We start from the raw sequence: 23,868 nt of genomic DNA on the forward strand, positions 1-23,868 counted from the left end.
ACACTTTTCATGGCGTTTTACTCTATGGACTCTTAAACTTTTCATTTAAGCTGGAAATTAGCATTTGCTCCATTTCAAATTAAAACTTTTTTTTTTTTTTTGATGTATGCAAAAAACACCCGCTGTACCATTTAGAAATGTTTCTACCAACTGCTGAAGCCATCAAAAAAAAAAAAAAAAATCAAATTGTGTATGTTATACTATATGTGAGTTATGTATTTAATGCCACCGGCAGGTCTTTTGTCATAACACTGCTCCACTCTGCCATTTAGTCACAGAAACAATTAAAATTCCATGGATTAGGTGTAAAAACAAATAAAAATGTTTAAGCAGGCTACAGTGCTTTACATTCAGACGATATCTGTAATTTAGTTTCATGACTTGTTTTCCTGCTATCTAATGTCTTCCTCCACTCTCTGATAAGGTAGTTCATTCTACCATATTTAAATAAAACATGTATTTCTACATGTTTTAGTAAATCATCCACAGTTCATATCAAAGTGCACATCAATAGAGGCAACAGAAGCTTCCTCACTGATACCAATCTTCTCCACAAGCTCATCTGCCAAGAAGGCGATTGACTCCTTTAAATGAAAATCATCCTCCATGTCTCATAGCGCTCTCTCTCGCGCCCTGGAGTTTAATTTCTCCTACAAGGCTTTCATGATGATTACTGTACACCTCTGCCTTTCAATCAATACACCAGACCTTCTGCTTTTTCCATCTTTATCTTCCAAATAGCTGCATGCACACTCATACACACACACACACGGTTGAACTTGACAGATAACAGACTACTGAATGAAGTAACAATGCTGTGTATTGTAGGGTGAAGCGCACAGAGAAATACTCTGTGCTTGGCAACGGGCAGCATCTCTGTGCCCTACCAATGAAGAAACTGCTGAATTAGATTGCAATGACATAAGATAGTGAATAAAAGAAGGAGAATGACAGATTGGGAGAGACAGGGACAACAAAAGAAATAAAGTGGACCAGAGAGAAAGAACATATGGGAGGCAGACAGAAACAGGAAAACTGATGGAAAGAGGTATACATAAAAGAGACAGCAACCATTGTAAAAAGTCATGTTTTATACATCTGTTCTGCACAGAGAGACGGGAGAGCTAAGTGTTAGCCTGAATGCTGAACATAATTCATAAAAGCCCTGCTTGTCTTGTCAATTTGTAGAAGCAGCATTACAATACAGTATAAAATTTAATTCTTAATTTAACAGTACTAGTGCAGTGCCTGTTCAAAACGTGCCCGTTTGGAACAGGCTGATTGCTGCTTCATCGCATAGAAAAATTAATACAGCTGATGTGAGGTGTGAATGAGTATACACATTCTATTATACACAGATGTTATAAATAATAAGTACTTTAATAGTAAATAAATGTTCTTATCTCATTCCAAATAGCCTAAAATAAGGGCTGCATTTAAAAATAAAATAATGTGCATTCTAAAATAAAGTGGATCGATCATATTGGGCTCTTAGATTATTCCTATTTTCTATGCTTTCAGTTCGGATTTGAATGGGTATGTTTGCTCTAAAGATTTATGCTTTGTCTGTAGTGATGCCTCACAATCGCCATGGTGTCAGAACATATGAGACAAACTGGTTTTGAACAGCCCATAGAAGTATTGGCTCCGTTTTATGTGCAGAACTACAGTCATTGTGTAATGGGGTCTGAGTGCTGCCAAAACACGGGTAAATAAGAGTCCTGTTTCAAGACCATTGCTATGGTTTTATCAGTGGGCTCAGGGTTGAGGATGTGAGCTACTTACTTCACTTTCTCTCTCTTTCATACACACACACGGTATATAAGGAGCACATGTGCCAACACATGAGTACCGTGAATGTATAGGAGTCCTGTGTCTCTCTGTCCAGCGGTTGCACCAAAGTGAGATATCTCTTGATTCCAGTGGCAGTCACAGAGAAAACATCAGAATAGCTGTCCAATGAGAACTGGAGCTGAGGGTCCTTAGTCTGTTGGAGAGAAAGAGGGATGTTAGGGAAGTGTATTACAATAGTGAGATTCTCTTTCTTAACCTTTAATCGCCCAGAGAAGGTACAGTTGAATATATGTAATCATTCAGTTGCTGCACATTTACTCCTGGGAGCTGCACAGTGCAATGTTGGCTTCTAAGCACCTCCAATGGCTCAATTAGAGGCATAAACTGACGTTAAGGCAGAGTGGATGCTCGATGAATTTACCAGTTATGGTAAATGGTGAGAACAAATGAACAGTAAATAATCAAAAGAGCAGATAACAAACATTGTCCCCTTCTCTCTCTCTCTCTCTGTGTCTCTACATATATATCACAGTGATATTACACATTTAAGGAGAAACCTGAATAAATGACCAGAGAAACATAACAAATGCAAATGCTTCCATACAAAAAAACAGCTGAGAGGAAAGAAGTGACTCTGTGTGTGTGTGTGTGTGTGTGTGTGTGTAATACTCTGTGATGGAGAGGCAATCCTCATCCAAGTCCTCCTCTGACATTACCCACACAGTCATCTCCTCTGTGTGTGTATGCTGTATGTGTGTGTGTGAGCTCTCATTCCAGATAAGGCTGGCTCAGCAGGGTAGGGGTGCTGATAATATTGTCGATGTAGCCAGCATGGATATTGAGTCATAAATAAACACACACACAAAGTTAAGCACACACACGCACACACACACACACACACACACACACACACACACACACACACACACACACACATAAATAAAAGTGATGGATGGCACATAAAAGCAATTAGGACTAATCATCATTGTTGGTACTTAATGCTGGAGGAGAGACCAGGGTTAGCAATATTTAAAATAACTCAACATATATCAATTGCCCCAAGCACACACACACACACACACAAACACAACCTCTCAGGCAGGCACACACAGAGACGCACACATTATCCCCACTAAGCCCATTCCCTGCTGTGGGGTCTTTTAGAAAGCAATGAACCAAAGCTTGTTTTTGTCAAAATGCCTATGCTACATCTTAAACAAACTAAGCTCTTGGGAATGCATCGGTGATAACAATGCTGCAGCAGCGTAAATTCTTACATTATCACTGAGAGGCAATTTAAGAGGGAAATGGTTTTACTATCCAGATTCACAGGGAAATTAGATAGGGCACTCCACACGCACTGCACGCACGACACAAAGCAGAGATTCAGTAGAACAAAAAGAGGGGCAGAAATGGGCACATCAATGGTCCAATCCTTCATTTCTGCATGGAACCCTGTGTTGAAACATCACCACCATGCTGCTAGGTCCGTTTACATGGTGATTTAACTGTGTTCGGAAGCAGGAATTGTTTTGTTTACTTCTGTGTACACAGTTGAGAACTACACTTCAATCATGCTAGAAGTTATGGATAATCCCACACAGTATATAAATTACTGACAATACCCCTAACTAGACACTAGGTCATGTCTTTTTATTTTGCCTATTAATTATAAAAATATATAGTATAAGGGATGGATTAAATATTTTCTTAATACCTACAGCAATGCCCCATTCACAACTAGCACATCCACCGTTATTTCCGTACTGCCTGGGACTTGGTCCAAGATGCTACTATATCAGAGTGTAGGGCAGTTTACACTCCAGCAACCCCAGCCAAACTCATTAGCTGAAAAAGTGGTGTTTGCCAGGTCCACTGATTCCTCAAAACCTTTTCTCTTGTAATGTTAAAAGTGAAACGTACTGTTTGAAAATTTCAACAATAAAGCATAAATCTAACTATCTTGCTCGTCCATATAGCTATATAAGCTAAGCAGCCTAACACAAGTAGAATAAAATAAAGAAAAATGTAAAATCAGACTTTTAATACTAGGACTTACTAGTACTACACTGCAATGCAATGCTTTTTTCTGTATTTCCATGTCTTCCACATGGATCGTCAACTGATGAGGAATTTTTTTGTCTAAGACATGCAGCTTTGCCTCAGTCTTTTAGCGTGATTTCATGTGTGTAGACCAAATGCATATTTAAGACCAGTTTTACACAGCTTTTGCTGTTTGTCATCTGGAAAGTTTCCAAAGTCAGCTGCCCTGAAAGCCTTTTTTAACTAGCTCATGGAGCTACTGTTAGCTTATTTAGCTAGCTAGTTACAGTTAAAAAATCTGAGAGTCATTTCAGCTGACAAAATCAATGGTCACTAGCTAGAAATGTGAAGCCTGCTTTTGTTGACTTCTGTCTAACATCAAGGAACCATTATTTCAGAAATAAGATGTGCTGTGTGATAAAGGGGGCCAAACTTAGAGAACTGTCAGTTTCACTTGAAGCACATTTACGCTCTCCTTTGAGAGAGTTTTGCAAAAAGATAATTAAGTGTAGAGTTCCTCTTTAAGACCCAGTCCTTGTTAAAAACAGAAACTAACTGAAGCTCAACAGAAGGAGGTAAAGACAGAGTGAATGACCTGAGGTGATACCTACAGGCTTCTCATTGGCTGTCACTTATAAAGGAAGTAGATGCATGTACAGTAAGTGGCTTCTCAGAGGTACTGGGGCACTTAATACACGTAAAAAAATCTCATGACAAGTAAAAATAAATAGTCATCATAAAATTCAATTCATTTATAGCCCAAGAGCAAAAATCTAAGCCTTGAACAACACTTTGGTACCCTTGACATAAGAATGTTGCATTCTTCTGACCATTCATCACTGTGACAATTGGATTTGTCAGAATATTAAGAGTATTAATCAGATCTTACTGTCTTAATTTAATGACAGACCTGCATGCTTTTATCCTCACCTCCTCCACATCATTATCCAGAGCTACGATTGCCAGTGGTGCAGATAGGCTGGTGTTGGTCGCTATGGTGGTTCCCACTGGTGATGCCTCATTGATGTAGCCATGGTAACTGTCCTCCAGGAAGTAGGGTGCCTGGTTGTTTTCATCCAGAACTTCAATTTGGAGGTTGGCAAAAGCTGGCAGGGGGTGGCCGTTGTCCTGCTCTGCCTAAAGGGGTAAAAGAAAATAATTGTGGCCGTGATACTTCACTTTATGTACTCCACCACAAATTCTGCTGCTGAGGATTATATATATTTTACATAATAATAATAATAATGACTAAATAACACTCATTAGAGCCATGACAATGCTATACTATTATCAACAGACCATTTCTACATGTCTCACAAATTTTATTAGAAAAAAGGGAAATCTAGGGCATCTCTTGTTAAAAGAAAAACAAGAGAAGAATTCAGCTATTTAAATAAGTCTACTGAAGCCTATTTACAACATGTGACTACACCACTTACTAATTGCCTGTGTTTTAATATTTGTCTGTAGCTGCCTGCCTGAATTATTTTGTTTTCAAGAGTCCAACAGCCTTATAGTCCCAAAAGTACAATTAATGCAGTGCTTTCATAAACAACATATCCTAGATTTAAAGATGAGAACTTTAACTACAGCAAAACATCCTATGGAGGAAAAATACCATTTTCAATTTCAGTAGAGCAGAACCTGATGCATGCTTGGTGGTGTAATTTCATTACCGGCCTAATCGAGACAAAAACACCCTCACACAGCATGGCACAGTTCTAATGTTTTACAATTACTGCCATTTCAAATACTCAGGGTACACCACATTTAATTGACAGGAACCTGAAAGCACCAGAATAAATAAACTGAAGAGGAACATTTAGTGTGTACTTAAACTTATAGATTTGCTGATCAACAGCTTGATGAATATCTGGGGGTTAAAGGCAGTAAAGAAATGCACTGTGCAGTGAAGTGGGAGGTCGTTTTGGTGGTTCTATAAAAAACATACAGGGAGAAAAATTAAGTTAAACCTCCAGTTTGCAACTCTACTGTTTCTCACCTTGATAACCAGATCAAATCTGCGGTAGAGCTCTCTATCAATGGGCTTCTGTAGCAGGAGCTCCGCTGTGGTTCTGTTTAAGCTGAAATATTCTGCATAGGACTCTGGTTTACCTGAGAGAGAGAGAGAGAGCGGGCAACCAGGCACAAACAGAAAGAACAGAGTAAAAAAAACAAAATATACAAAAATGGAACTTGTGTGTATGTGTGAAAGAGAGAGACATCAGTAATTGGTTTAAGAATCAATATATGTTTCTCTGGTGGATATCTAGAGGGAGCATAAAAGAGAGAGAGAGAGAGGGAGGGAGAAAGAGAGACGGAGGCATGGCTAATGCTCCCAGTTTTCTCATCTCAGCTCTCCACAGGTGGGGATACACACACACACACACACACACACACATACATACATTCATATATGGTGCTTTGGAGTACTGCATTGCTCAGTGGGGAAATCAAGTTCTGGTGAGAGGAGCAGTAGCGCAGGCACATGTGCACAATCACGTTTCTCAAGTGTGCATTTCTGTGTGTGCGTGTGTGTGTGTTTGTTGCATCTTTATAGCTAGCACTGATTTGATTGGCTCCTACTGAGGGATGCTGCATTCCAAGAAAGCATGATGATGATTCCCCCAATGTTTGTGGTTGCGGGTGTTTGTGTGTCCCTGTATTCTCTATAAGGCGTGTCTTTGTGTCCAAGAATCAAGGCCAATTCTTTCATATTATTGCTGTCTAAACTGATCACCAACCACTCTCATCTTTTGAAAAAAAAAAGTTACTCTCTAAGTTGTCTGATGAAAGCAACTTTTAGCAACAACAATAAGGCTTCCTCAGATGACCATCAACAATATTTGTAATACATATTCGAATCATGGATCTTGGAGAAGCTGCAAGGTTGCAACAGATTTTTTTGCCCTTTGTGACACTGTCTCTCATAATCCTCACTCAGACAGGGATTAGTTTCACAGGGGGAGACTGGGAAATGTAATCAAGACTGTGTCAGTCATGTCAGTAAATTTAGAGGGAGTTTGGCAATCCTCACCAGTAAAAGCATTATATATATATATATATACACATTTTTTTTTTTTTTTTGTGACTCTGTATTTTACAGCAATCAAGATGGCTTGCAGTGATGGTGCACTATTGCCGTTTGAATGAATCATGGTCATCTAAAGGTAGTAAGCATAATGAGCAGACGATTCAATCTTTGTATTTTTGGAGCCATTTTATCCATTGCAAAATGCTCATTAGGATTAATTTACCAGCATATAACAATTACTTTAAAGAATTTGGTTGATATGAAATTTAAAAAAAAAATCATTTACAGTCATAAAATGTTCACGTTATGATCATGACTGTGGCTCTGTGCCAAACAAAAATAAAACCCCAAAAAAAACACAAATAATTTGAACCTACCAATGAGGATTGAGTATAGAATCCCCGGCCTGTCAGAAGGAGGTTGTATATTTCTGTCTTGGTCCACAGCTTGTATGGGGGGAGTCACGTTTAGGGGATTCACCTTACTCTGGAGACAGAATCAAGTGGAGCATTAGTAGAAATTAACATCATTGTGTACTATACATACATACTTATCAGAACCATCACCTGCAAATATGAAAAAAAAAACGTAAAAAATATTATTACAACATTGCACTGTACATGAAAATGGCATAGCTTTCCTCTGTGTTGTTTCATTTTAAGAGTGAAAACAGGAAGTAAGAAAGGGAAACAAACGTGTGTGACACTTTTAACTTTCTAAACAGTGCAAGTTTTAACTTAAGTCATAAGAATAGATGACTTAAAAACCCATAAAATATTTTTCAGCTGAGCTTAGAAGAAGCTTAAAAAGAAACATCACTAACAAAATCAGCTTTCTGCTACTGCTTAAAGCTGAAATACATAACATTCAGCCACTAGATGTTGCACTATAACACCAACATCTCAGATCAAAACAAACACGTGTGTCCTTTACGCAATGAAGTTGACAACTCACAAAAATTAGATCACACTGTCAAACTAGGCAGAGCTGATCAAATATGGATCAAGATTCTGTTAGTGCATTGCCTATTTCTCAACGCCAATGTTTTCAGAAACATATTTTGGTGATCTGTTTAGCTGTAATCTGAGAAAGTTTGTGACGTGGCTGCCATCTTGGAAATGGACGTGGAGGATATGGAGGGACTCACATGCATTAACATACACACTTGGCTGGTGTGGCTACTAAAACAAAGAACAGAGACGCTCAGATAACATCACACACAGAGGGAGTGTGACTTCATTCTCTGCTCAGGTCGCCATTACTCCTCTATATCTTTACATAGCAAATACTTGTTTGCTGACATCCAGTGAGGCTCAATATCATTTATTCGACCTTAAAAGCAACGGATAAGAAAATGAAGAAATTATCGCACTAATATTTTTAAAATTATGTCTTAGTCATCTGTCCTACTCAGTTACTCTATGGTATGAAGAAAAACTTTATACATTTATGTAAGATTAAGCTCTGAGCATGCCAGCAAAGCAAATAGGAGTTAACAGTAGAATGCTGGAGAATAGAAAAATTGATTGTTATAATATACACTGTGGCACAGCATACTTTAAATCATTAAGGAAAACACGCATGTGCACACCACACATGTGTATGCGTACACTGCATATATGCGGCACACATGCAGCATAAAAGAAGCATAATTACTGCTTGTGTCTGCATTCAACAATATATACGGTATTAAAATATAAACTTACATTATAGGACATAACAACAGTTATGACCTTTTGTATCTCACATACATACACACATACACACTGTATGAATCTGTAAGTGTGGATCCGTACCTATATGAGAGTGTATGCACTAAAATGGCCAGGCTATAACGATGACTTATAATAGTGCAATATGCTGAGGTCTGTGTAATACCAAGGCCCCCAATGGGAGAAATAGGATAAAATCTACAATCACTGAAGCTGCAAAATGTCAGGCCAAGCACACCAACAAGGCTGCCCATATTCCCAAATGTGCATAAATGCATCAAACCCAAACACACACATATATATACTGCCCACGATAGTACGCTCATACACCTGCTATTATACAATACTTTACCACCACACCTGTCAACCAGCACTTAAAATATACCAGCCATCATAGAGCTATATCTCCTGTTGCCTGTCACCGGGAGAGGAGAGGAGGGAAACACAAGTGAGAGAGGAAGTTATGGCGAGTAATGAAGTGGAGTAAAAGAGGGTGTAAATATATGGAAGATAGATGAATCTGCCAGGAGTAGGGGGTAAACAGGTACCAGGGAGAGATGTAAATGCAGCAAAGAAGAAAGAGAGAGTCAGTCAGAGCAAGACAGCCAGGTCACCGGGATGCTTTTAGACAAAGACTGACAGCATTTTGAAGAAGGCAGTTATTTTAGGAGGTGAAATGTTAATTATTTTTGTAAGTATAGTGATACAAGGTGTAAATGTGCTCAGAATGCATTGTGATCAGAATGCGATTGTATCTGCCAGACCACATATTTAAAGCTAATTTGCATGTTGAGATCTGAACACAATGTGGGTAGAATCAAAATAACAAGAGCACTTATTAATTCCAATTGTAAATGCAAATGCTCAGGGCTCAGGTGTCATTACCCAGACAATGCATCCAGATCCCATGTTAAAAACAGGTGTAATTGGAGTCGAAGTTATTTGGCTTCATCCTCTGGGAACCATGAATGTCTGTGAGATATTTGGTGCCAATTCATCAAATAGATGTCGAGATATTTCCAAGGACTGAAAACTTTGAACTGCTGGCGGCATTACAGGGAAATCACACAGGATCACCAAAGACTTTTAAGGGCCATGAATGTGTGTACATAAATTCATTTTTGTACACACATTCAAATTTGAAAATGAATTCTCAAAACTCAAAGTTTGACATCTCTTCTGCATGCCGCCACTTCAGAGTATGAAATATACAACATAGAGAAGTCACCCCTTCACTAGTTCCTACTGAAAGGCTCAAACTTTGTTGAAAACATAAGCATATGCTTTTCACAGAAAGTACTTAATTCTCCATGGCACTTTGCACCATGTCTGGCTTTACAACAGGGCTTTTAAAAATCAACTTCATTGAATATACAGTACTATTCAGTATGTACAGTGTACAGCACTTCAGTTTTTAATCAAACTTTCTTTTCTTCAAACCCTTTTATTCTTTCAGACAACCTTTTACACTGTGTACACAGTTAGACTAACTCTAGCTTTCACCTGTAGCTCTGGAAGCAATAACAGCATTGCTTTTTAATAAGTTAATGTTCTGCATAGCTTACGGTTAATCATTTTACGAGCTGGCACAGAGGACATTTTGACTGGTCAAACATGAGTGCAAGTAAGAACCTTCATAATGACTGCATTAGTTGAGCCAGGGTCTTGGTATTGTGCATGCTGGCTCAGTGATGTGGCTTATTGAAATTATACAGTACATTGTTCTTAATATGCCATTGTTTTTCTGTTTTTTTTGTTGTTGTTTTTTTTAATTTAACACAGGGTCCTTTATGGGTATATGCTCATAGTTAGCTTGGAAAAACAGGTGTTACTGGAGCAAGTAAGCAGGTTGCATAAGATCAGTTATCCACAATTCCTATTCTTGGGTTTAGTAAAATCAGATAACACAAAGAGAATCTGATTAAACTGAACTCACTTCATACAGGCCCAAGCAGACACAACTAGGTGGGCTCTTACTTTCAGTAACATGCAGGCAGAATCAGGCAAGCAAACACTGCAGATTCAGCAGGCTGGAAATCAGCAACAGGGCTCAAGCAGATATGAATGACTCAGACGCTACAGCAGCAACAACACCTGGCAAATGTGTGTGGGGGAAACTGTCTTTTATATATACTGGGGAACTAATGAGCAAATGAACAGCAGGTGTGCAGGCAGGTGGTTGATCCCAAGAGCAGTGAGGAGATCAATGGAGGAGGGGAAAACCCTTGACGGCGTCTGGTGATCAGGTGAGGCTTTGTGTCAACCACTGAGCTATACAGGACTCCATGGCAAGATGGTGTTTGTGGCGTAACAGAGATACAGCTGTCCCCTATCACATAAAAAAAATAACAGATGGCCATTTCCAAAATGCAGTGCACCACAGTGCTGCAAAGTTGTAGTTTGAGTTACAAACCCTTTAAAAAATAATGCTGTAGTCTCTAGTGGCTTTGCTTGCTATGCTTAGTGCCTATTTATGCAACTTGTAGGTAATTAACTTCCACTATGACAAAATGACAAACTAACTGAGGTCAGCTCTTCAGAGAGTTTATGGTACTGTTCAATAATCTTTCTCATAATTCTCCCAACATTGTGGAAGTGTGATACAAAATCTTTGGAGAACCCCTTTAATGTATTTTTGTTTTCACAGTTTTGTAATGATAAAAAAGTTATCAATTATACTTTCTTCTCTCATTTTATTTCTAGTCTGTAATCAGAGATTACAGACTAGAAATAAAAAGAAGGAGTAATTATATGGATAATATATGGAAAAAACGAAAAAGGAACCAGTTCCAGTTTGAATTAGGCATCCAAGAGTTTGGAGGCTTAAAAGACAGCAAGACCATGCACGATGATTCTTGAAATGTTTCCATCTTTATGATCGTATGTTATTAGCCCTCTGTGTGTACATCTTTAGTGCCATTACAGTGGTTTTGGAAGAGGTTGCAGAAGAAGAAAACAAGGAGCTATTGTAAGAAGCTAGCATAAACATGTTGTATAAGGATCTAGCATAAGCAATCTGAATAATGTAGTATACTAGTAATCCATCATCACTTCATGATTAGATCAATCCAAAGTGCATGTATCATCACAACTGTATGACTAGAAAATTAAAAAGACTAGACTAGAACAGGAAGAAAAAAAGGAATCAATCATACATTTGAATATTTTACGTGGTGCCTAAGTATAATAACGAAAATAAGTAATGAAATGTTAAAAAAAAACATTTATTATAAATGGAAAAAACATAGCCTACTTAAAGGCAACTTCAAAAAACAGTGACTCAAGGCTTAATCTAATGCCAGGGAAAAACGAGAGCTTGCTCTTAACTGAAACCTAACCTAACTTAGCTCTTTTGTAAATTTCAAGAAGTTCCCTCGCCTTCTTCAGCTCTTCCACTTTCTCTTCTAGGCCATCTTCTTTAATGCGATCTTTACATTGGGTGCAAAGTCTCCCTTTTCCCCACTGTGGTCTGAGGCTCATCATCCTTGTCTTTGTTGATGGCATGCAATTTTGTAATTGCTGCTGTGTCAACAGTCGTTTTATAATCAACGCCAACATTTTGGTAGGCAGCAGTCTTTGTGGTTTTCCCCTCCTTTATAGCAAGCAGTCCGTGATGGTAGTGGTTCATGGCCTCATCAGGGGTTAAGACTGAAACAACAAAAATTACAAACATGTAATTATGCTTATAAAGATTTGTAATGATTGTCCAATAGACATGGATTCCCCCTTTAACACGCAGGCCTGATCCTGCCTGACACATCTTTCAAGTTGCCATAAGGGTTTTTTTTTCCTTCTTTGAGGGGGATTATAAATGTGCTTGTAACATTAACTGTAGCTATCTAGCTAGCTAACACCCATTTCTGATAAAACTTAGCTAGTTCAGAAGTGAAAAATAACGTTAGCTAAAGTAGCTTGGAATCAAGTTAGCCACTTTTGAGAAGCAATATTACCAAATTTGCACATTAATAAGACAATACAAATACTGTTAAAACATATACTTACACATTATCGTCACATTGTCTTCCTCTAACTGGGAAGTCATGATGGCTCCTTATTTATGCAGCTCCATTGCAAGTTCTTCAAGGTCACTTAGCTGCAGAACTGCAGACAACCAGTAGAGTGTGATTGCAGCCGCGGCATGGCTCCCTGGCTGGGCAGGGCTGGGCCACCACAAATGAACATACGATATTTTTATTTTTATTTTATACATGGTAGGTATAAAGGTGCGCATGCACATACGCATGCACGCGTTATGAATTATAGCCAGGAAATTTCTCAAAAACCAAATCACAATAGTTTCCTGGATAAAAATCTACACTTAAGGGTTATGCCACAGCCATGTACAATATTAAACCAAAAAAGAAGTCCATTGCCAGCACGACTGAGGTCAAATATGATAGCCATTGGCAATTAATGCTTTCCTCTTCACTTCATATTTACTACATTTCATTGGAAAGCTGAATAAGATAAGCATGAGCGTGTTGCTGATTTTGTTGCCACTTGGCTCTGTATTTTTAAGTTTAATTTGTATATAATACTTTTGATTTCTCTTGGACAGATTTTTCCAGGGGCTGCAACTAAGACAGTTAGAAGTGCTACAGGAGAGTGTGGCAGAAAGCAGTTGGATTCTATCGAAGATGAGCAAAAAGTTAAGGAAGGTCTGCCAGAACGCAATAAAGACAAGAAAAAGAAGGGGGAGGCAGACATTGGGAGGATGGAGGGAAGTCCTTATGATAGATGAGAGAGACTTCTGCCACAAAAGAAAGGTGTGTATGAAACATGGAGCCTTACTTTAAAGCCTCACTCAACCCTAGACCTGTGTTTTTCTATTCAGTCCTCAAGGTCCATCTGTTCTGCAATAATGTAGTGTAGCCAGAGCTCTGTGTTAAATGGCGGTGGAAAGAACATATCATCGGAAATCAGTGGATAATGAGACCTTGTTGAGCCAGAGGCAGTCTTTAGATTGGCTCTGATTTTGAAAAAAGAAGTCAGTCTTACATATGACATATGTATTATTCATAATATTACAAACGATGGGTGTCTAGTTGTGTTATAACATATAAGGATATATAAAGAGTCTTCTCTTCAGTGCATTTAACTTAACCCTCAGGGGTATCAGTGGACATTTTTGTCCATTCGCGTTACTAGTACACTAGTTTACCTTAAATTTCAGAGCTGAACTACTGCTTTCAAACTTCATATACTGGATTTCAAGATGCCAAAATATTTAATGTTTTTTAGTTTGAAATATTTTCATCTGGGGGTCACTGATGTTCATATGCAACAAGCAAAATATAATTTCTGATGATATCTATTATTCATGTATTTATTTATTTTAGACTAGTTCTTCTTTTCAATATTGATGGATGTGCCACAAGTGATACTGATACTTGGGATTACTAGTGTCTCTGTCTGTTCACAGTTTCACATCACAATTTCTGTTGTATAGTATTTACTTAGTAACCAATTAGTCCCAAATATAGTCAGCTTATATTTAACAGAGTGTAATTGTATTGTTAATGGTGAGGACGGGTAGGTTCCTTTTTATTTTATGAGGATTTGCACTAATTAACTTAAGGGGTGTACTCAAATAAGATGTTTTGGCAAGCTAATCATTAGGTAATGATGGATTACCAATAATAATCGTATCCATAGGAGGGAAATGGTAACTTAATGATGAATTATAATAGTTATTTGTCAGTAAGGGTGATGCACCTCAAATGGGCAGACACAAACCTGGTAACTAATGGACAGGTACTCATGAAATAATGATTCAGTACTCAGTAATAACTCAGTATGATGCACCACTCTAGAAGACACAAACTTATTAAGTAATGAACGACTAATGATTCAGTGTGTAATAACAACACCGTAGAGTACACCACTTTACTTGAGGAGACACAAAAATGGAAACTAATAGGTGAGTTATAATGAAGTAATGATTTGTTATTGGTTAAGTGCTGTTTAGCACATTTTTCAGAAGTAGTTAAGAACTATGCATTAAGTAAAGAACCATTATAAGGATTCACAGATACCCATGAACAAGTAATTGCATATTAATTCATTAACATAATAGTTGTTTCTCAATTAACTACTCAATTAAGCTACTCTATCAAATTTGATAAGAAGTTATTGAAGAACTGCTCGTTAACTAATGGTTTACTAGCAGTTAGTTCCTGATTGGGTCCTCATTTGTTCCCTGGTAACTACTCAAAATTTTGTGTACTTTATTGTAAAGTGTCACCAGTACGTTCACTATATTGGGATTCACTCAAGTGGAACATATCAGAGTACTCATGTTGGATGGCTTCAAAGTCTATTCTTAATCAATCAAACAGTTGCACTGAGAGACAGCTGCATTGAATAGATGGGGGTTCATTCAGGTGAACCTAATGGGAGAGATCATGCTGTTGGCATAAACACACGTTTATTTAAATGGCCTGAAATAGTTTAAGTATGTGCTTGTTTTTGTACTGCAGTTTACAATTAGTGTGACCAATAATGTGATATTTTCCCCTTGGGTTTCCTGTTATGTTTTAATTTCTGTATGTTTTATCTGTTGAGCCATGGTGACTATAGCCGCTTATACTAGATCCTAATGCTAGCTCTTTGTGCTAGCTTCTAATAATAGTTAGTCCTTGTTTTCTTCTTCTGCAGCCTCTTCTGAGACCACTGTATTGGCAGTAAAGATGTCCACACAGAGGGCTAATAACAAACAATCATCAAGATAGAAACATTTCAAGAGTTATAAATTGAATCAAGGTGCATGGTCTTGCTGTCTTTTAAGCCTCCAAACTCTTGGATGCCTAATTCAAACTGGAACTGGTTCCTTTTTCAGTTTCTCCATATGTTGTCCATATAATTACTCCCTCTTTTCAGAGAATAATCAGAGATTACAGACTAGAAATAAAATGAGAGAATAAAGTACAATTGATAACTTTTTCTTTTACTATTACAAAATGTGAAAACAAAAATACACTAAAGGGGTTCTCCAACGATTTTGTATTGCACTTCCACAATGTTAGGAGAGTTATGAGAAAGAGAGTTTAAAAAGGTCAAATAGTCAAAATCAATGCAACACAGAAGTATGTTTTGTTAAATACTTGTGTCTTTCAAATAGCCACCCAGCTATTTGCTATAAATTCGATTATCATAGGAAACATAATGGACCTTTATATCAGAAGACATTTTGACTTGTCATAGCAAGAGAAACACAGGTGTAACTAATTATTAACAATGGCTCTGTTAACGATGGTTACTCAACGTTCCCAGTAAGCCACGCCAGTAAGCTAGCATGCACAACGCAAAGGACAAAACTACATGGAATAAAGCTACCATTCATTTGATTATTTACAACTGTGTTTTTCCTTCTATTACATGCCAAAATGCTGTGAAGAAAAAAATCATTAGGTTTCTTTAATATGAGCTTTAATCTGACATCTGCATCCTGTAGTTCCAAACTCCTCGGAGTCTCATTCAAAGGGTGAAAAATCATCAATAAGCAATTAAAGTTTGCAGAATGGAAAACAACCTCAGCTTGTCTGATTGATCCCATTCTTCTGCGATGGTGTAAGATCATAAATACTTTCTCTGATGGTGTGAGATCTTAAATACTGAGATCAGTGAAGCATCTGGAGTCAGCAGGGTTGTGTATTGAGAGCAAATTGACATGTGAGAAGCAATCTTTGTGTTTGATGGAATGTGTTTTACAAATCACTTCAGATTTTAAAATGTCTCTATGTTGTCTGCCTGCTTGCTCTCTTTCTCCCTGTTTGACTCCCCCCCAGCACCCTCCCATAACACCCCCCTCACAACACCTTCGCTACCTCTCCACCGTAAACCCTGTAAAGTTGATTTACTCCTGTTGTACGTCGCTGTGTCTCCTCTCTTGGCTGGGAGGAAAGAGTGTGTGTGTGTGTGTGCGCGCTCTGGTCTGTAAGAGTGTATGTGTGAGTGAGAGGAGATAAGAGAGAGGAAGAAGGTTTTGAAAGCACAGTTCCCTCAGTGAGTCTGGAGTAAAGTGAGCATATGTGTGTATGTGTGTGTAAGATCTCAGTATAAACAAAGAGATGAAGCGGTAACAGTGGACAATATCCAGTTAGGCATGACTGCTCTACTGGCTTAACACGGTTATATGGTGTGTGTGTGTGTGTGTGTGTGTGTGTGTGTGTGTGCAAAGGTGGATGGGGGGGGGGGATGTTAAGGCATGAATGCACTGTTAGCTTGTCACTATCAAGGGTGTGTATGAATCTGTGTGTGGGAAGGGATGAATGCTCTGCTGACTTGTCAGAGTTGAGGATTTTGCCTGCAGCAACTTTGTCTCATTTACAAAGTGGCCTGTAAAGTCGTTCTGGATAACAGCATCAGCTAAATACCCCAGATACAAATGCAAAATGATGCACAGCTGTGTAAGCATAATAGTTTGACGATTCAGGCTAACTTCCAAACAACAGTTGTATATACGCAAGAGATTTATAGAAAGATCTATCGGAAATTACACAAATCAACTTTTGACCAAAACAGTCACAAGCTTTCTACTCAATTACAAAGCTTTCCAAAATGATTTTGTGACCCATTGTCAGACACATTACCATATATTACTACAGGTTTATTCTACCAGCAGAAATTTGTAGAAACATTTTGAACTCTACAGGCTATATTATGTCACCATTAACAACTTCTTTTCATTAAAATATCTTTGTTCTTTCAAATGGTGCTAACTGCTTATGAAATCTCAACATAGTTTCTGCAAGACTCACACAGAGAACCAGAGTGCATATATTTTGAGGCCACACGGATGATTCTAGCTTCTGTTCTCATATTTAATGCCTAGTTAGCAGCAACACAACACACTTTTAAATTTCAAATTAAATAAAGAAATGTATTTTATATTTTCACCTTCACTGCTGGCATGCACATTACACCTCGTTGGTAAGCTTAGAAAAGAAAGATATTCACGGCCAAACATGGTCGCGTTTTTAAGCACACAGTCGAGAGAAGTTGGATGATTTCCCTCGTTTAGTTTTGTTTGTCAGCCATCCAAAATAATTTCACTTCACTGCAGGAGGCTGACAAATTATTTGAAGAATGAGCAGCATCAGTTCTTCATGATAAACAGTTAAACATAGGTAGAAATAGGTCGAAGCATACAAAATTGACGATCATATCAGCTTGCACAAGTAACCTCAACGTAATACAAATTTTAACATTAGCTCCAAGCTCTAGCAAAGTCTAAATCTAAACTTGATCTTAAAGTAGTAAAGACAAGGTCAACAAAAGCGTGAAATTCAAAAAAGAAAGGCATGAGCATCCCCAACCTTAAGAACATACAGATTCCCATTGTCTACCGTCTACATCATACTTAATAAATAAATTCAATATACGGTACCAACACAACTCACAAAAACACTTGCACTTACCGGCTCTGTCAGTTCCAGTACATTAGCCCTATACGTGATGGGACTACAGTCACGAGTGTTCCCCACAAGCGTACATGGTAGAAACATGGGACCCAAGTCATCGCCATCCAGTACATCGACAGTTAGAGTTGTGGTGGCTGTTCGGCGCTCACTGGGGTAGGGTGCTCGATCCTAGACAAAGACAGAGTTTTCATTTAACTTTTGTATAATACTGCTCTTTCTTTTGACTTGATTGGGATTTGATTAGAAAATGACCACAGCAGAGTCCTGCTGAATCTTTTTTGAAAATCAAATCAACAAAGCCGCAGGGAACTCCCAATACCTTCACAGGCTGGTTTATACATGACTAACCATCTTCATGTCTATTCATACCTCACTCAGCAAGGGCACCTAATCAGACTTTTAATGCAGTTGTAACTGGTTCAGCATAGCACGGCCTCAGAGGCTACCCAAGCATGACAAAGAGAAACTCCTCTGGTCCTTCCACCAGTGTTTATAAGGTATGGTGTTGACGTTGTTGTAAAACAGTTAATTAAGTGATTATGCAGATTTTAAAGCTCAAGTCATGATGTCAGGTCTGGGTTAGTCTCTGTTTTAATAGTTACTCTTTCTGAAAAAATGTTCCTGGGTTTACTTTCCATACTCGAGGACAAACTGGCATCCGTTACAGAACTTGCTTTTACAAGTTGAAACCATGGCGATTTTAAAAACTACAACTACATTTTAAATTAAACAGAAGCCAAAAGTTCTGGTTTCAGTTCAGCTCTTTATATCATTATCCCTAATCCTAGTATATGCATTTGCACAAAAGCACTCAAATCTTTTAGTAATACACTGCACTGAAAATGCTACGTTGAGCTTTCATGGTTAAAAAAAAAGTATTCAAAAACACACATACACAACAATAAATAAATAAATACAGGTAGCTCTATTCATTGTGTCTGAATGTATGGTGGGCTACATCTGGTGATCTCTCACATTTTATTCAGAGAAAAATGTAAAATGTCCTAGTAATACATTTCAGTGCAAAAGCTTGTACTGTGTAAAGATCTCAAGCTTTTGAAAAATTCCACGACAAAAATTATGACCTTGATACACACAAAATGAAAAATGGATGTGCTTACACACTATTAAGTTTTTATTCAGTGGAAGACCTTCAGGAGACCTTCAGCTGAAATAGCGGGGTGCTCCTAAAATATCAAAATGAGTTTGCAAGAAATATGAAGTCCTAGTCAGACAGTGAAGGTACTGCTATTTACAAAACTTTTACCTCTGCTTAGGCATGAGTTTTTTTGTTTTTTTGTGTTTTTTTAAATCTAGTGCTACTGTCTACTTGTTGATCTGCTTTTCATGAAGTATCTGCCATCCAATTATAAAGGTAGCTGCTCAGCAAATTCACAGGAAAAACCTAACAAGTCTCCTCATCTGAATGGTCAATATAACTGCCGCAGTTTTCATTTCAAGATAATTAAGATATACATAAACTTATGTTGTAAAGCTCGCAGGACAAAATCACTAATTCAGGGAATCTACAGGAAACTCAAACTCTCTGCAACTGAATAATCAATGCAACCACTACATCTTGAAACCCTTTAAAGATAATATCTGCTATTTCTACTTCTAGAAGCTTCTGGGCTTTTGTGCAAATTAAACAAACTAGATAAAATGTGTTAATTAGTGAGCTGTAGAGGTGCTGGTAAAATGATTTTGTCACTTTGAGATAGAGTGAGGCCAGCTGTTTCTCCCTGCTTTCTAAGATAACCAGATGCTTGCTGAAGCTTCATGTTTCCCGGACAGACGTGAAAGTGGTGTCAATCTTCTAATCTAACTGTCAGCAGTTAAATGAACGCATTGCCTTAAATATCAAACTATTTATTTAACTGCTGATGACTATCAGTAAGTTTTATGGATTGGCACTTACTGTAAAATGTAATATGTTTTATGAACATAACAGTTCCTCTGAATAGTCTTATCCCAAGGGTTTTTTTCCCCTGGTTACACATGGACACACTCTGAGTCTTTTCTAAGAATTAATATTCAGCATATTCACGGCCACTCAAATCACTCTTAATATTGTATTCAGACGAACAGAGAATATCTCAGGCTTTCAAGGAGCCAGAAACACATTAATCTTTCACTGTAGCCTACTGTTGACTTTTACTAATGCTTCCAGGATAAATGGGCCTTGAGATATATGAATATTTGCTAGAATACTTTGTTGAGAACTAAAGGTTTTGTAAGTTTTCTGTCACAACAGAAACCTTAATAATGGATTCATCGATTTAAACAATTTTCTGCCATGCCTCAGTTTTAGATCCTACAAACTTCTCCCCCTGGTCCCCATGAGTTTGTTTTACTTACTAAGTGAAATTACTACATTTATAGACCACTTTTATAAATAAAACATTCAAAGTGCTGTGAAATAAAAAGAGGAAACAATTACGCTAACAAAGACATTAGTGGTAATTAAGGATGGGGTTATAGTTCCCTTAAGGCTGACTCAACAGAGCAGAAATGGTCCCCTTGACTGTATAACAGCAATGTTACCGCAGTAATAAGAATTTACATGAAAAATAAAAATAATAACACTCTAGGCTGTAGACTTTACTCCCACTCAAGCAGGGGAGCATTTATTTCCTTTATTGCTGGTTTCAGATGAAAACCGTACCTTTCAAAAATGTCTCCTTCTATATTAAATTGTTAAAAATGATTATACTATACCCCATGCATAAAAACAGACAAACAGAAAATGAAAAAGCTTACATTAGCCTGTATGATGACCAGGTACCGTGTTATCTCCTCATAGTTGAGTCTTTCTCTGAGAACTACAGATCCAAACAGAGTCAAGGGGATGTCAAAGGTTCTGTTGGCTGTCTGAAACACACACAGATACAAAACACACACAGACATAGTAAGTCCTTTACATCTACAAAAGGGCAAGCAGTTCTTTTCTTTTTTCACTTTTAAAGTTTCCACAAATAAAGACAAATAATAGTAGTGATTATACTGTAGACGTAATAGCATTAAAATTAGTAAAGGTTATGCCTGACTATGTTCCTCCATCACCCTGCAGGGAATATTATTTCAATATTATGCTGTGTTATGTTAAGTAGAGGAGTTTTATAGCTAAAGACTGGTGAATTTCTGTGTTAAGTAATATTGGAACAAAAAAGAAGACATATAATGAGTAGGCAGGAGATATCTACTGGAAAAAAGAGCAAGGAAGTAACAAAGGAGCAGCAAGAGAGAGCTGAGATCATTAACTTGATTCAAAATATTTGTACAGATTCATGAAGGCTAATGATTGCCAAGCTTTCACAACATAACAATGATCTTATATCAATAAAGCTTCTTGCGAAAACAGAGAGAATGGGAGGTCTTGAGAGAGGGCATTATATCTGATCTTGTGAAGTAAGTAAATGATACAGTTGTCGACAATGATAACCTAATTCCTTGAACAATTAATGCAAAGCCAGAGTTGGCCCCTCTGTTCCACCAGTCAATTATAAAGTTTGCAAAAAGTATCAGTCAAATAAATAAGATAAAGTAATATATTTTAAACAGTATTTGCCTCTAAAAATTTCATATTTCTTGGGAGAAAGTTTTACTTGGCCGACAGGATATTGATTGGTCAACGTTTTTGATTTCAAGACATTGGTTGAATATATTATGTATTAGACTCACACAGCACTGAAGGAATATTGGGAAGATGTCAACTTTAAACAATACAATAAAAACATAGGTAAAGAAACGTGCTTCTTTGTGAATTTTGGGTGTTTTTTGTTTTGTCTTTGCTCGTAGTAATGGTAAATATTAACAAAATGAAATTCTGACTGAATTACCATAGCAATAGTGCAAACCAGTAGTTGGGGAGATGGTAGCTTACCGGGTCTTTTGGGTTGTACTGGATGGTGTATTCTATCTGACCGTTGGGACCGTCATCGATGTCTGTTGCCCCGTTGTTCCCCCAGAAACCAGAGAAGATAGTGGTTCCTACTGGCGTCAGCTGGAAAAACAACAGAAACAGAGAATTTCAGTGTCTACAAGGGCACATTGCATGTACTGCTGATATTAAACAGCTTCTATCCTGTACTCTTGTTTCTTGTCTTGCTGGCAGAGTCATGCAAACACCTACTGCCTGAGATGAGGGAAAAAAAAAACTCTTCAAACATGTCTGGCCATAAGAGATCTTGAAACCCCACTGTCTGCACAAAACAAACAAAAGAAAATGACCTGCAGTTTTATGTTCATTGTGCTTAAATGGAGCTTGAGAAGTTTGTGTGCTTTCATTTGCTCTGGAAATAAAATGAAACACAGACATCAATGTTTGTCTGACTTTCTGTCTGTCTACAGTGTGTCCCTCTGTTTATCTTCCTCTCACTCTTGTGATTATTTGCTACACCTCATTGCCCCATCTCACAGAGGTTTTAGATAAAAACAGGACATTAGGTGATAAAAAAAATCATGTATTGTATGCTTGTCACGCACAATAGAGAAAGTGTGGATATCTCAAAATAATCTTTATTTTGGTCTTTGAGTTGAATGAAATAAAATAATAATGAAATCAGGAAATCTACGGGAAACTCAAACTCTCTGCAACTGAATAATCAAAGCAATCATCACATATTTAACCCCCCTAAAGTTAATATCTGCTATTTCAACTTCTAGATGCAGTTTTCTGCCATTAACATTTCACCCCCACAAACTTGAAAATTGGCCGAACAAAATAAGTGAAACCTTAATTAAGTTCTGTCAAAACTCCTGTTTTCCTGTTTTTAATAATCCCTAAAGTGACTGTTTTACCTGACAGTAAAAGAAAGAAATGGTGGCCCCCGCAACTAAATAATCTCTTCAAAATTTGGTGCCTCACACACTTTGTTGTAACATCCATGTTTTTGGGGGTTTTTTTTTTGGTCTTTTATAACCAAAGGACAGCATTTAATTTCAAGCAACAATTGACACCATGTAGAATCTAATTATATACTGCATGCATCGCAAAATAACTGGGCTAAATGTAATCTAGACACTGACAGCAGAGAGTAGCCTCCATAGTAACTGTAAATAACACCGGTATAGTTTTTATTTATACTCTGTCCAGATTTGCAGGCTTTCAATCATGACATCTCCACCTTATGTTGGCTGGTAATGAAGCCATCAGAAAAACAACAAACTTATCATTTTCCCCCAGAGAAGTCAGTGTTTTGGTGTATTATTTGACTTAAAAGATATTTTGCCATTTTGGGAAATACTTATACTCTCATTCTTGCCAAGAATGAGATAAGAGGACTGATACTATTCTCATTTCTGTCTGTTAAATGTGGCGCTACAGCTAGGAGACAGTTAACTTAGATTAGTATAAAGAGTTTCAGCTCATAACCACCCCTAAAAGCACAATTTGTCATTTTTACACTTAGGGTTTTGTGCAAATTAAACAAACTAGATAAGAAAATATGCTCCTATGCTCCTAAAATATCAATACAAGTTTGCAAGAAATATCAAGTCCTACTTAGAAAGTGAAAGTTGTTTTTTGTTTTTTATATCTAGAAGCTTGTGGGTTTTTGTGCAAATTAAACAAACTAATTAATTAACTAATTACTGAGCTGTAGAGGTGCTGGTAAACTGATTTTGTTACTTTCAGATAGAGCCAGACCAGCTGGTTCTCCCTGCTTCCAGTCTTTGTGCTAAGCTAAGATAACCAGATGCTGGTTGAAGCTTGATGATTTTAGATAAAAACAGGACATTAGGTGATAGAAAAATCATGTAGCTTGTCACACAGAATATAGAAAGTGTGGATATCTTAATCTTTATTTTGGTCTTTGAGTTGAATGAAATAAAACATTAAAAAAAATTAGAAAACAGAATTGAA

General features: G+C 37.5%; 1 protein-coding gene and 2 long non-coding RNA genes across 7 annotated transcripts in view; 1 reads left to right on the plus strand and 2 right to left on the minus strand.

The window, feature by feature from the left end:
* The window catches only part of LOC121886680 (protocadherin-15-like), a 154,988-nt gene that overhangs the window by 117,737 nt on the left and 13,383 nt on the right, over nt 1–23,868 (minus strand). For 3 of the 4 annotated variants that reach the window (XM_042396883.1, XM_042396882.1, XM_042396885.1), the window contains exons 5-11: nt 21,889–22,008; nt 20,766–20,876; nt 18,003–18,173; nt 7,249–7,357; nt 5,840–5,952; nt 4,768–4,974; nt 1,853–1,987 (exon numbers count right to left, since the gene is read on the minus strand). In XM_042396883.1, the coding sequence (XP_042252817.1) occupies nt 1,853–1,987; nt 4,768–4,974; nt 5,840–5,952; nt 7,249–7,357; nt 18,003–18,173; nt 20,766–20,876; nt 21,889–22,008 (966 nt within the window). Of the gene's footprint in view, nt 1–1,852; nt 1,988–4,767; nt 4,975–5,839; nt 5,953–7,248; nt 7,358–10,560; nt 10,700–18,002; nt 18,174–20,765; nt 20,877–21,888; nt 22,009–23,868 lie in introns of those variants that run through there. The other variant, XM_042396884.1, reaches the window with a different exon arrangement.
* Nucleotides 10,782–22,263, plus strand: LOC121886683. Of its 2 annotated transcripts, none has more exons than XR_006092810.1 (3): nt 10,782–10,829; nt 13,142–13,349; nt 22,120–22,263. It is a non-coding gene; the product is annotated as an uncharacterized LOC121886683 (long non-coding RNA). The 2 variants fall into 2 exon arrangements; XR_006092811.1 differs by lacking the exon at nt 22,120–22,263 and adding an exon at nt 15,241–15,351.
* LOC121886682 lies at nt 11,787–12,777 on the minus strand. The gene is made up of 2 exons (XR_006092809.1): nt 12,586–12,777; nt 11,787–12,231 (listed from the first exon to the last, which is right to left on the minus strand). It is a non-coding gene; the product is annotated as an uncharacterized LOC121886682 (long non-coding RNA).

This window comes from Thunnus maccoyii, chromosome 20 (genome assembly GCF_910596095.1).
Source record: "Thunnus maccoyii chromosome 20, fThuMac1.1, whole genome shotgun sequence".
In the NCBI taxonomy this organism is placed as follows: Eukaryota; Metazoa; Chordata; class Actinopteri; order Scombriformes; family Scombridae; genus Thunnus; species Thunnus maccoyii.